Source organism: Papio anubis, chromosome 5, assembly GCF_008728515.1.
Source record: "Papio anubis isolate 15944 chromosome 5, Panubis1.0, whole genome shotgun sequence".
NCBI lineage: Eukaryota > Metazoa > Chordata > Mammalia > Primates > Cercopithecidae > Papio > Papio anubis.
Window position 1 is genome coordinate 125,582,533 of NC_044980.1, and position 13,360 is coordinate 125,595,892.

General features: G+C 55.7%; 1 protein-coding gene across 3 annotated transcripts; it reads right to left on the reverse strand.

The window, feature by feature from the left end:
• Positions 1–1,877: 1,877 nt before the first annotated feature.
• Positions 1,878–11,019, reverse strand: SHROOM1 (shroom family member 1). 3 transcript variants are annotated; one of them, XM_009209058.4, is made up of 9 exons: positions 9,949–9,984; positions 5,680–5,741; positions 4,571–5,587; positions 4,426–4,481; positions 4,023–4,229; positions 3,265–3,834; positions 3,038–3,179; positions 2,665–2,937; positions 1,878–2,543 (listed from the first exon to the last, which is right to left on the reverse strand). In XM_009209058.4, the coding sequence occupies exons 3-9, from the start codon at positions 5,543–5,545 to the stop codon at positions 2,211–2,213; spliced, it is 2,556 nt and encodes an 851-aa protein (XP_009207322.1). In that variant the 5' UTR covers positions 5,546–5,587; positions 5,680–5,741; positions 9,949–9,984; the 3' UTR covers positions 1,878–2,210.
• Between the last annotated feature and the right edge of the window lie 2,341 nt (positions 11,020–13,360).

The following is a 13,360-nucleotide window of genomic DNA, read 5'->3' on the forward strand; positions in this document are numbered from 1 at the left end:
AGGAGGACAGTGCCCTCTGCTGGCAGTATCCTGAAGGGTCGATTCACCGGGCTTCTGGTCCCCGCAAAGTCTTGGTCTGTGGTGCTGATACAGAACAAATATGGTGAGCTCATTCTTGCCCTCTGGAGAAATAACGATATGGAAGGGAGAAAAACTGGGGCAAGAAGACCGAGGGAAGATAGAAGGTCCATTGCAGGAAGTGTGGCCTTATTTTGGGGGTTCTCCTGATCTGGCAAGGACGAGCACAAAAGCCTCATATTTATTTCCCCATGGAAAAACCCAGCACACAACCAAAGTCCAGTTTAATGGGAAGATGGCAGATGCCCCTACTCCCGCCCCCGTGCTCCCCACGCCCAGCCGGGCTGGGGGTGCTTTGTTTGAAATACACAATTCCCATTGGCTTAATGGTTATGTTGGCTGTGTTTTTTTTTTTTTTTTTTTTTTTTTTTGAGACGGGGGTCTCACTCTGTCACCCAGGCTAGAGTGCTGGAGTGTGTTGGCGCAATCTCGGCTCACTGCAACCTTCGCCTCCCAGACTCGTGATCCTCCTACTTCAGCCTCCCTAATAGCTGTTTCTAAGAATACCACAATGGAATAATGCAATAGGGTCCGTACAGGGCAAAAGGCAGAAATTAGTTGCTTCCATCCAGAACATGTCTCTGAGTGTGTTTGCTAGGCTGAAGACCTTGGAGCAGAGGCCCTGCCCACTGTGTTCAAAGGGGCAAAGCAAAGCATAATGTTAGAACCCGCAAAGGCCTCAGTAGGAGCCCCATGTGTTTTTTATAAAAAGGCATAATGTGAGCATTGTTCTGTGCTCAATAGCACAACTGTTATAACAAACGCTTTTGGTATGAATATGACCATTTAAAATCCCCAACCAGTTGCACTTGATGACAATACGCATCAGAAAACAAGCCCAGGAGCAGAGATTTCTCACTTGGGGGTCAGTTGGATTTAAATGCACATAAACATGCCATTTAATGTGCCCAACTTCCAAGAATACACTGAATATTTGTGGAACAATGTTCTTGGCCCCAGCATTTGTAGCTACAAAGGCTGAAGCAGATTTTAACGTGTATATCTGAGAACCTAACTTTGATTCTATATACATGGGGTGGATGCACAAATTGAGGAGTTCTATGTGTCATACCACTCCAGCCCCTAACTTCCCACTACCAACCATGGCCCACCTTCAGATTACAACCACTGCTATGTCTCCAGGTCCTTAGTCCCAGCATGGAAGATCTTGAGGTCTCCCACCCCTCACCTTCAGCTCCCACCCTTGACTGCCTGCCTCAGGACTGGCTAACCCAGTGGGGTCTCTGAAAGAGAGGAGGATAAACAGTGTTGATAACATAACTGGAAGAAGACAGTGCTTTCTGGGTCTTGGCGCCGCGCCACGTGGTCCTTCAGCTCCTTGGCGTCCTCCTCCTGCCGCTGCAGTAGCCGGAACATTCGTCCCGGATGTTCAAGTATACTGAATATTTGTCAGGGCATTTAGGCAGCAGAGCATCTGAGCCCATTTCAGTAGCTTGAGTCCTGAAAGGAGACAGGACTCCTACTTTCACTACTGAAGCTGGGATGTTGGCTAGAAACCAGCTACGGAATCCGGACTCAGCCAATCAGACCTAGGCCTTTGTGGCTGTGACACAGTCACTGGAACAGTTAGGAAATATTGGTGACAGTGGAGCTGAAAACCCAGTATTCCCCTGGTCCCTCCTGTTTTCAAGCCAGGTTCTCCAGGCTAACTAGACATTGGCAGGGTTGACTGATATTCCGCCAGCAAATCCCTATTCTGCTCTAGTCAGCCAGGGCTGGTGACTGTGTAAACAAGACCCCTCTCACTCCTCCCACAGCTGTGAAGGTGACACACACACTTCTCTTAACAATTTTTATTGAAGAAAAAATAGGCTGTTTTGCACCTTAAGTGCTCCTCTATCTTCTCTCCTCCCTCCAACCAACCCCTGCCAGCTCCACACTCTCATCACAAAATGGGGGAACACTGCAGTTTTTAAGATCCATAAATTAATTACCAAATAAGCCGTAAGACCTGGGCGAGGCCACATGAGAACACTTTGGAGGAGTATCTTAGAGAGGCCTGGCCTGGGTCCTCCCCAATCCCTCAAGGGAAAAGCAGAGAATAAATCAGCATCACCTCACTTATGTGGGTGAGAGGTAGGGGCGGTGCTCCTCACCCTCTCCACCTATACCTAGGTAAGGAGAAGAGGGAAGGGCGGCTGAACTGGAGGACAGGTCCCCAGGGGCCGGGCTGGGCTGGGAGACGGGGGATGATGACCAAGGTCGTCCCTGATGGCGTCCAGTTGGTCCTGAAGGAGGCGGATGCGCTCGTCCAGGCTGCGCTGCTGGGCCAGGACGGCGGCCTTGCCGGCCAGCAGGGCGCAATAGGCGCGCAGCTCCTCCACGGGCAGAGCTCGCACCAGCACCTCCCGCACCGCCCGCTCGCGCCGCGCCACGTGGTCCTTCAGCTCCTTGGCGTCCTCCTCCTGCCGCTGCAGTAGCCGGAGGCGCTGCAGCAGGGAGGCCTGGAGCCGTAGGAAGAGGAGCCGTGAGCCAGGCGAGGGCGCCGCCGCTCCCGGAATGGTTCCAGCTGGAGACAGCAGGCCCCTCACTGCCCTACTCCCTTGCAACCTGAATCCCTTTTACCTGCTCATCAGGGTCGCTGGCTGAGGCCGCCCGGGCCAGGGCGCCGCGCACGCGCGCCAGGCGACTGCCCAGCAGCAGCAGGAGGCCAAGCACGCGCTCTAGGTCGGCCATGAACCGGCTGAACCGCTCCAGCTCCCGAGGGGCACAGGCCTGGCGCACTGCAGCCTCCAGAGCCGCTTGGCGCCTGGCCCACGCTTGGGCCTCCCCCTGCAGCCGCTCCTGCTCCGTGTGAAGGTCCTGAAGCATCTTTTGGAGGAGGGCGGCCAGCTCCACCTGCAGGGAAGGCTCAAGGCTGGGGCCAGGCTCACGACTTCTCTGTCCAGGCTCTGGGCTTCTACCCACCCCCAGCCTCCACCAGCCCCTCTCCACTCACTTTCTTGCCCTGGATGCTGTTGTTTGGTGCAAGGAGCCCCTGGCCACATGGCTGGTCAGGCACAGGGTGGGTGGCAGGGTTTTCAAGCCTTGTCTCCTCCTGAGGAGCTGGCAGGAGCTGGGTGAAGCTGAACTGATAGGACCTGGGAACAAAGCCAGAGCTCCCTGGGTTTCCTGTCCCCGACTTCAGGGGCTCAGGGTCCAGAATCCCTGGTACCCCTCACTCACCCTGGCTCAAAAGTACTGGCAGCCTCCTCTCCAGCCTCCCCACAGGCAGGCGGCATTGCAGCCCGGACCTCTGCTAAAGGAATCAGCCCATCCAGCAGGCCCAGGGGTGGCTCTGGGCTGGGCTGGGAAGCAAGAGGGTCAAGTAGAGAGGGATCTAATCTGGCCAGCTCCTGAACCAGTTCCCCGAGGCACTGACTGGGCCATGGGGGCCTGGAACCAGGCTGGCCAGTGCCCCTATCCAGGGCAGTTTTGTGAGGGGGACCTGGAGTATCATTGCCTGAAAGTCCCAAGGCATCAACTGGGAGAGGTTTGAGGAGGTCACTCTCTGCAGCTGTAGGGGGATTGGTGGTCAGTCCAGTGGGGTCAACAGTTGAGATGTTATCATTTGCAGTCCCAGTGGGGGTGTGGCTTGTGGGCCTGGAAATACCTACAGAACCATTCACCCCCTGCCAGCAGTCATCTGCCCTTGCAGTTCCTGGATACTCATGGAGCGGGTACTCTGGAGGGACTGCAGCCTGGCCAGTTCTTTGGCCTAAGCCAGTTCCATACTGCTGGTCAGAGGCATGGACACTGGAAGCAGAAAAGACACTGAATCAGAAAAAGCTCCAGCCACAAACAAATGGTGTCCTCCAAGGGCCATCTGTCCCTGCCCCCATCACCTGGACTCCCAGGCTCCAGCTAGGAGAGCATACCCCTCTAGCGTTTTGTAGATTTGTCAGGGGGGTGCCTCATGATGCTTGGAAGCCAGAGGGAATTACCTGGCTGGGGGCCCCTGGAAGGCATGGGGGTCTGGTGGTGATCTCATTCTGACCAGTGGGGCCTCTTCTAGGAACACTTCATCAGGAAGGGAGGGGAGCCGGGCATGCACAATGCAGGTCTCTGAGACCCTCTGCTCACCATCAGCAGGGCTGCTCTGGGGTACCTCTGCAGGATACACCACCGCAGCCTCCTTCTGAGGCAAGAACCTGGAGGCAGGGACCCCGCAGTTACCACAGTGAAAGGAAGGAAGCTCTCGGTGTTGCACCAGGGAGATAGTAGGGTGTTTGCAAAAGAACCAGAAGGCTCAGACTGAGGTTAGGTAGGAAGCCCTTTCGTTTTTTGGGCAAAAGCTATGCAAGCTGCCTCCCCCCAACTTGGTCCAGAGTGGTCTGTGTCTCTCACCTGGAAAATTTGGTCTGAAACAATGGTCTGGGGGTTTCTGCTCCTTGGGGAACAGCCTGGAAGGGTGAACAGTGGACTGAAATGTGGCTCAAGTTTTGTTTCCCAGATGCTTCCCCTACCATCCTGCATTTCCTGACTTCCATACCTGGACAATGGGTATGGTCCCTTCTGATCCTCCCCAGGAACCCAAAACTTCGCCCGAAGCGCTCCGACTCCGACTGGCGGGCCCGTAGGTATCACCAAGCTTCAAGGACCCGGAGTCTGGGTCTGTCGAGCCTTGGGGCTGCGTCTCTGGCAGCCATCCGACCTGGTGATCAAACTTAGCCAGCGCTGGATGCTGGAACTCCAAGGGCTCAGGTCCCGGGAGGCCAGAGCTGCAGCAGGCCTCACCCAGGCATTCCCCCGCCGGCCCACCACCCCGACCCACACTATCCAGCTTTCCTGGCTCCGAGAAGCACCACTTCCGCTGCTGGTTGGCTAGGGGACCCCGGCCGGCAGTTCCTGGCGCTGGAGCCCGGGACCGCGCCGGCTCCCCCTCCCCGTCCGGGTGGCTGAGCGAGGCCGAGCGCGGGTGAGTCGCCGGGGGCCGCGCTGGGACAGTGGGTCGCAGGCGGGCAGGCAGGCTCATGCGGAGCTCCTTGCGCTGGAACGACGTCGCCCGTAGCACTCGCCGCTGCGCGCCCTGCAGCCGCTGGCGGTAGGCAGCCCTCGAGGCCGGCGGGCTGGGCGGCTCGGCATCCCGCGTCGCGGCCTTCGCCTCCGCAGCCAGCGCGTACAGCAGCGGGGTGGCCTGCCTGTTCAGTGGCCCCAGGGTCCCCGGGACCTCTGGTGGCTGCGGCCCACTGTGGGCGGCGACCGCGGGCCGGGCCCGAGGGGATGTAGAAAGGGCAGCGTCGGGCGGGGCGGGGCCCAGGCCGCCACAAACCACGCGCACGTAGTCCCAGTCTAGGTAAGGAAGGAGATCTGTCCCCGGCGATGGCGTGCGCGGCTCGGGGCCGCTGGAGGCTGCGGAGAAAGAGCTGTAGGCCGAGTCCCCGCGCATGGACAGATGCCGCAGGTCCAGGCCGCTAGTGGACGAGGCCGGAGAGGCGCGGTTGCCCCCAGGACCCAGCGCCTCCATGGCTCCGCAGATGAGTGCTGAGGCTGGCTGGCTGCGTAGGTCCTGGGAAAACAGATGTGGTGCTGGGTGAGGAGCACTGGGTGAGGGCTGGGACAGCCTGCTGGCCCTGCCACCACGGACGGCCAGACACTTACACTTCCCCTCCCTGGTCACACCGTCACAAGCGCTGGCGTCCCCCAGTTTTTGGCAGAGTCACCTTGGGATCAGAGGTGGCAGAAGAAGTAGGACCAGTCCCAGGGAGTACCTCTGAAGGTTGGGGGCCCAACTCAGGGGAAGGAATTGGGACCAGCTCATTCCCTGCCGGGCTCCCCTTGCCCACAAGCAGCCTGTACCCTGAGACCTCCTGGAATGCTGAGAAGGTACCCATGTTCCTTTCCTCCCCAACCCTGTTCCACCCAGGCTGCTTCCTGGCCGCTCTGTTGGCTTCTTTATGTGATCTTTCCCTGATAAACAATGGTCAAGAACACTCTTGAGACCTCAGGGGAGCTAAGAAAGAAGGGGTGGGGGAAGAGCCAGGGCAAGGGGCAGAGGCGGCTTCACAGCCTTCATCCCTCCCTCTGTGCCTGTTATGTTCCAGGTGCTTTATATAAATATTTATTTTGATCATCACAACTGCTGTCTGCATTTTACAGACGAGGACAATGAGGTTTTGAGGGGGGAAATGATTTGTCCAGGGCCACACAGCTGGGAAGTGGCAGAAACCTGCCTGGAATCCAGGCCTGCGTCCACGCTCACTGCAGCCAGAATCAATTTCCTAGAAGCAAGCCTCCTGAAAGGCAGTTTACCATCCCTCCTGCCCTGGCAATAGCCTGAATCCTCCAAGGAAGCCCACACTCCACTACGGGAAAGTCACCCCTACCTCCCCACACACTATTGGCAGATTCCAAAATAATTTGGTCCCTACTTCTCAGACTCTGCCTTTTGTTTATGAATGATGGGCCGACCCCGATCTCTGCCCTGCTTCTATTCTTGCTTCTCCTGTAGGACTCAGCTTAGAGGTCTCCTCACCTTTTGGGACCCCTGCAGTGTGCTGAGCTGCCCCCATCACCCCACACTGTCCCTGTTGGCTTGCTTCTGATTCCCTCCTCCCATTCCCACCGGAGCTTACTGAGGACAGGCCCTGCTCTTCTTCATTGCTGCACTCTCAGTGCCCAGCAGAGTCCCTGGCATATAGTCAATGTTAAACAAATATTTGGGCTGGGTGCGGTGGCTCACACTTGTAATCCCAGCACTTTGAGAGGCCGAGGTGAGTGGATCACTAGGTTAAGAGATCAAGACCATCCTGGCCAACATGGTGAAACCCCGTCTCTACTAAAAATACCAAAAATTAGCTGGGCGTGGTTGTGCATGCCTGTAGTCCCAGCTACTTGGGAGGCTGAGGCAGGAGAATTGCTTGAACCTGGGAGGCGGAGGTTGTAGTGAGCCAAGATCGCACCACTGCACTCCAGCCTGGCAACAGAGTGAGACTCCGTCTCAAAACAAAACAAAACAAAACCCCAAATATTTGCTGAATGTCAAGGGAAATAACAGATTTGCAGGGACTAGATATAGGGGTAGCCTTGGTGGAGAAAGAAGAGAGCTCCTTAGCTTCTGCACACCCTTCTTCCCTCCCTATTAGTCTTTTCTGGGGAAGAGGACAGAATGGGTGAAGCACTTGCCACCATAGACACTGGCCAGGTTCCTCATGCAATATGAGGTACAAACAGAGCAGGCAAGCACAGCTTGGGGCAGGTCTGACCAGAAATCGATCCCTTCTGGTCCTGGGATGGGGATCAAGGGTAAGAGTTGAGTGGGTGTGCCTGGGTCAGGGTAAGAGCAATTTTGAGGCTTGGGAAAGGGCAATGTTGAGGCTTGGGGCTCCCTATGAACTATGGAGACTTTGGGGGGCTGGCCTGCGTTCTCTGAGCTGCTTGGTAGGGAATGCAGAGTAGGGTGATTTGTGGCTAGGCTGAGGACCAAAAAGCAGGCTTATCTGAGCCTCCTAGACACTATTTGGAGCTCAGAGTCACCCTCCACCCACATCCCTGAGGCCCAGGATGTTACAGATTGCTGGTTAGGGCAAGTACAGGGGCTAGTAGTAGGAGGATATGGTGTTTCCTAAAAGGGAAAGGCAGTACCTACAACATTCCCAGGAGAGGATCTCAGCAGACCTAGGACCAGAACATCTTGATGTCACCCACCTGGGGGCATCTGTATATGCCTACTAAGCCCAGGAAGTTAGCCCTCACACTTAGGGTTGGGGACCTCTTTTGCAAAGTATTTCCACTCTAAACTTTAGGAGGACGAGAAACTACTCTGAGTAGCAGCTCCTGGGAGGACAGTCACCTCATCTAGGAAGCCCACCCGACTGCTCAGACATTATTAGCCCTTTCTCCTCCTACTCTTTCTGAGTTCAGCTTGGGAGCACTAGCTTATGCCACCCATCGTGCCCATTTTGGCTTCCTGCAGGTCTTGAAAAAAGAGGTCTTGAAAATCGATGAAAATCTATCTTATTTGTGAGTTACTGTGTTAAAGGATTCTGAATTCAGCAAATAAAAACAGCTTGAATGGGTGATAAAAATGTGTCTACACATCTGTTTCCTTATTGACTCCAACTTGCTGAAGATGCTTTTGCATCGGTGGTCCTATTAGGTTGATGTTCATGCAGGCTGCTCACAGTGTGTCCTTTGCAGAACCTACCATGCTGAGAGGGCCCAGCTGCTTTGGTGTGTTTTGGGGGGTGGGGGTGGGGGGCTTGGCACAAAACCACAAGGCATTTGCCTCTTGCAGTCCAGCCAGCCCCTGTGGCTGGGGGTAGCCCTATCTTAGGGGTCCCCACCTCAGTGGCAGTGGCACCGTGGGCTGGGCTGCCAAGCCTGTGCCTGCTGTTGAAAGGGAGTCCAGGGAAGAAGCTCTGCAGGCATTTTGCCAAGCCTCTCCAGAGCAGAGGAGCAGCATGGACTCCCCGCTAGAAAGCCACCAGATTGGAGTCCTGGGAGGGGGAATTGGGGTGGGTATTTGATGTATACTTATCACCTGAATGAAGGAGTCAGAGAGGAAGAGGAGACAAAGATGAGTTTGGCCTTCAAAGCTAGGGTCTGGCAGGTGAAGGCACCATTCTGAAAGGAGGAGCTGGGGCTGGGGAATGGTCAAGGGGGCCAGTGCTCCTTCAGTCTGGGCTTAATGGTGTCTGTGACAAGTCTGGCAGCAGGTGGGATGTAGCTCTGGAGTTCAGCAGGGGAGGGTGGACCAGGCAAGACCCAGTTTTTCAGTTAGAGGTTACTGGGGAAATAGCTGAAGACAGTTTCTGGTGGATAAAATCACACCAAGGCAATGGGAACAGATCCAGGTAAGGCGACCGAGGAGGCACAGGAGAACGGACAGCCTTAAATACAACGAATGATCAGGATTTGGATCATACCTCCCTCAAGGCCACCTCACATCTGACTTCTCTGTGGAGGGGCTGTCCAGGTCGCCCCTCCTGACGGGTCCTCCCCTCAGTACTGGGCTCACTGTGTAGGCGCTGTCTCCCTCTCAGACTGAGTTCCTGGGTCCTGGACCACGTCTCAAACCCCAGTACCCGCGGCTAGGTCTGGCTAGGTGGACGTTCTGGGAAGTTCACCGGCTCTCCCTGTTCCCAGTGTCCCCCTATTCTCCAGCCTGTTAGCGCTGACAGCGCACCCCACGCAGCATCCGCGCTCCGAGTGTGCGGCTGGTTTACAGGCTCATCGGTCGCTGCACCCCAGATGCAGAGTCTCCGGAGACCCGAGCTCCGTGTCATGCACAGGAAATGCAGGAAGCTGGCGACAAGCGGGGAGAGGCGGCCGCGGACGTGGACAGACCCTGTTACCTGGGGTTCAAGCTCTGGGAGCCTAGGCACGGCAGGGAGAGACGCGCAGGCCCTCGCGGCCGCAGGGGGCAGCAGAGACACACAGAGCTGCGCGACAGCCGATGGCCGCAGCCCCGCGCAGTTCTCGGCCTTTCTCGTTGGGTTCACCGTTGGGGAAGGATCGCGCGCAGAGCACAGCGCGAGCCTGGGAGGGAAGGACTCGGCTTCTCCAGATGCTTGGCGACAAAGGGCAGGAGCGGAGGGTGGCGGAGGAAGACCGCGCTGCACGCTGGGGCCACATGCCGCGACCCCGCAGGCTTACGCGGCACCCCCGGCGGCGCCCCTGATCCACGCCGCCAGCCTCTCCGCCCCACAGCTCTGCAGCTGGGAGAGGCGCGCTGGGGTCCGACTCCACGCGAGCAACCGGACGCGCGCCGAGCCTGACACGTCCCGACCGAAGACGCCCGGGATGCCTCGCGACCACCGCCTTGCCACCCGCTCCTCAACTGGTCCGCCCGCAGCCCTGCTGGCCTCCCCAGGGAAGCGGGTCCCGCCGCCCACTCCCCGCTCCCCCGCCCCCGCCCCCGCCGCGTACCTGAGGCTCCAGCCGAGACGAGCTCCTGGGCACTCGCGGCCGCTCGGTGACATCAGAGCCCCGGGCTCCGACTCCGACCCCACCTCCAGGCTCCGGCTGCGGCCGGAGGGGAGGCGCCACGTCCGGCCGAGGGGGCGGGAGCCGCCGCCTCTCCGTAGCGTCCGCGGGCCGGCCCAGTTCCAGGCCTGAGAAGTGGACAGTGCGTTCCCGCGCGGGGTGGCCTCTTGCCCTAGGCCAGAGAAACCTGAGCGAGGGGTTGGGAGGGCGACTACCGCGACCGCCCACCGGCCTCCAGCGCATCCTCAGCGCCCGTGATGCTGAGGGGGCCGGGTCCCTGGGGGCCTGACACCTCCCTCGGTAGGGAGGTCCGGGGCGGGCCCTCAGTTGCCTGACTGCTACCTGCTTTCCTCTCCGAGCCCAGCCAAGAAAACAGAGCTGCCAGGGCCTCGTGCCTCCCACCTGCTGAGTAACTCGCCCCTTGATCAACTCTTCCCCCAGACCCCCATTTCCAAAACGCTTCCAGCTCTTTGACTCCCACCATGGACTCTTGTGTTCCTGTTCCTGTCCCATTTCTTTCCATTTCTCCCACTACCCCGCATGGTCGGGGCCCTCCAGCCTGCTACCAGGGTTGGGGGTGGGGGGCGGAGCACGGGGAAGGCCCTGTACTTGTGTGCACCTTAGCTGTCCTGAGTGGGTCCTTAGGGAGCTGGACATATGCATACCCACTAAGGCTGGACGCTGGCGCTCGAGGCCCTCACCTTCCAGGATCTCCATTTTCCAAAGAACTCTCTGCCTGCACCTGCCACTGAGCTCTCCTTGCTGTGTCCTCAGGCTCCCCCCTGCTCCTACTTTCCAAACTCTGTCCTATGAATACCACTCTGCCAAGAAATGCTCCGTTCCTGAGAGGGGCTGGGGGCCCTTTGCTGAGCCTCTCCGGCTCTCAGGTCTCTGCCTTTGTCCTCCACTGCCCTCCCCCTTCCACAGGATCAGCAGGGCTGGGCTCAGAGGCTGTGTCCTCCCATGGTAGTATCCTTGGCAAATAAAGGTTTATTGGTGTTAATAACCAGGACTCTGAACTCTGGCCAAGAGTCAAGGTTGCCACTTCCTAGGGACACTGGGAGCCTGAGGAACTCTTGGGTCTTCTGGGGGTTGGAGGCAGGAGACACCTGAGCCCGACTTCTGAGAGTGGTGCCCTCTGGGCCCTGCTCCTTCTTCAACACCAATGGGACTCAGGCATCAGCTTCAGCTGGAGCTCTAGGCTTTAAGACAGTGCCTCAGAACCTTTTGGCTTTGAAAGACTTTTGTTGTGTGTTTTGTTTTTTTGAGACAGAGTCTCCCTCTGTCGCCCAGGCTGGAGTGCAGTGGCAAAATCTCAGCTCACTGAAACCTCCACCTCCCGGGGTCAAGCAATTTTCCCTGCCTCAGCCTACATACTTATATTTCTTGAAAACTATGGGGACACAGTGTCCAGAACAATACTATTAACCCACTCCACCCACCTACCCCTCACCTCTTGCACAGACTATAGCAACTCTCTGCTGGGGACCGTGGGGACACAGTCCAGAGCGATTCTTATTAGCCCACTCCACCCACCTACCCCTCACCTCTTGCACACACTAAGCAACTCTCCACCTAAGTCCCCAGAAAACTGAAATCCTGCTTACCCATGTCTCTCTTAGCCTCTTCTGTTCTGAGAAAGAGAAAAGTAGTCCCTAATATCTGAAAGCCCCAGCTGGACCTTGGTGTTGCCAGAATTTGACCTGTCGTCCTTAGTGTCGGCCTTAGTGTCGTCCCATTGGACATAAGCCATTTCACAGGACATCAACATGAGATAGGGCCATTCTTTAACTATGGTGGATCAAGACAAAAACAACAGCACTCTAATCATATCTAACACAGAAAAAGCATGAACATTGTCCAAGTCACAAAAATGACCTAATGTGAGTGCCTGCTGTCCTAGTTAATGTGAGTACCTGCTGTTTCTTTACCAATTGCAGCTTTAGCCTCACTCTAATCGTTCCTCTTTCTAGATAAGATTTATTAATATACCCAATCACAGAATTACTCTTGCTTCCTGACAGCATCCAGCACAAAGGAAAGTTCTGCTTCTTTAACCCTCTTGAAAACCACTAACACAAACCCAGATCCTATAAGTCCTTTCTAATGCTCTCTTCCTGAGATGGTCACATGGTTTCCCATGCTATGCATCCTCCCTCACTTCAAACAAGCAGTGAACCCAACTTGTTCAACTACAGGTGTGCTTGTGGTGGTCTTTGGCTGGAGGGCACTGACACTTCCTATCTCATTATTACAAAAGCACAGAGACTCTTGGAGAGGAGAAGGGGGAAGAAACTGCCACAAATCTGGAGTCTCCCTTAGTGATAGTGGTTGGGGGGCTAGTGTGCATGGAGAAGGTGGAAACATGCACATCTTTTTTCCAATACATAAAGAAAGATGTCTGCACCCTTCAGTATCTCAATACTTTCTCAGGCCTGGGAGAGTTCTTTTGAAGAGACCCTTAGATGGCTGTGTTTAGCTGGGATTAGAGCCACAGACCTTGCTGTTCCTGGCCCGGCCCTATATCAAGTAGCTGATAGGTGAGGAGGTGGTAGGCCTCCACTCCACAGTTTGGCACTTGTAATCTGAACTGATGACACCAAAGCAACTGCCCACCTCACAAGTCCCTTGCTTTGATGCCCACTCTCTTTGTTGGATATGGTTAATGTGATGTGATGATGAGTAGAATACTAAAGACCACTTCTTTAGTGCCAAGCACTGTGCTAAGTGCTCTATGTATCTTTTTAACCCTCTTACTCCTGAGAAGTAGGTATCAGTATAACCCCACTTTACAAGTGAGAAAGCTGGGACTTACAGACATTACTTTGTCAAGGTCAGGTAGCTAATAAGCAGTAGAGGCAAAACTTAACCCCCTAATGTCGGGTTCCAAAGGCCATGCTGTCACGTGAACATGACCAGTGTAAAGAACTGTATGTTGTGGATGCCAATGCAGCCTTCCTAGGAGAGCAGGATCTGGACTTCAGATTGAGCAGAACTAGGAAGTGAGCAGGAAAGATGAGATGGTAGCAGCAGCGAGACTCCAATCAGGACTTCCCCATCTCTGTGTGTCCCCAACAGTCCAACACATATGAGGGCTTAGTTTCATGTATGATTTCCAGGGGTTTTTTGTAAATTACTTATAGAAACATTTCTTTCTGTTTGTACCTTTTTTTTTTTTAATAGAGATGGAGCTGGGTGTAATGGCTCACACATGTAATCCCAGCACTTTGGGAAGCTGAGGTGGGAAGATCACTTGAGGCCAGGAATTCAGGACCAGACTGGGCAACACAGTGAGACACAGTCTCTACCAAAACAAAAATTTTTTTTTTTTTTTTTTAAGTAAGAGTCTCACTCT

Coding starts and splice junctions, on each gene's coding strand:
- SHROOM1 (XM_009209056.4), bottom strand. CDS start 10,518: ATGGGACAGGAACAGGAACACAAGAGTCCATGGTGGGAGTCAAAGAGC. Junction 4,230..4,425: donor TTTCAGACCAAATTTTCCAG/GTGAGAGACACA, acceptor CCCTGCCTCCAG/GTTCTTGCCTCAGAAGGAGG. Junction 3,835..4,022: donor TTCCAGGGGCCCCCAGCCAG/GTAATTCCCTCT, acceptor TTCTGCTTCCAG/TGTCCATGCCTCTGACCAGC.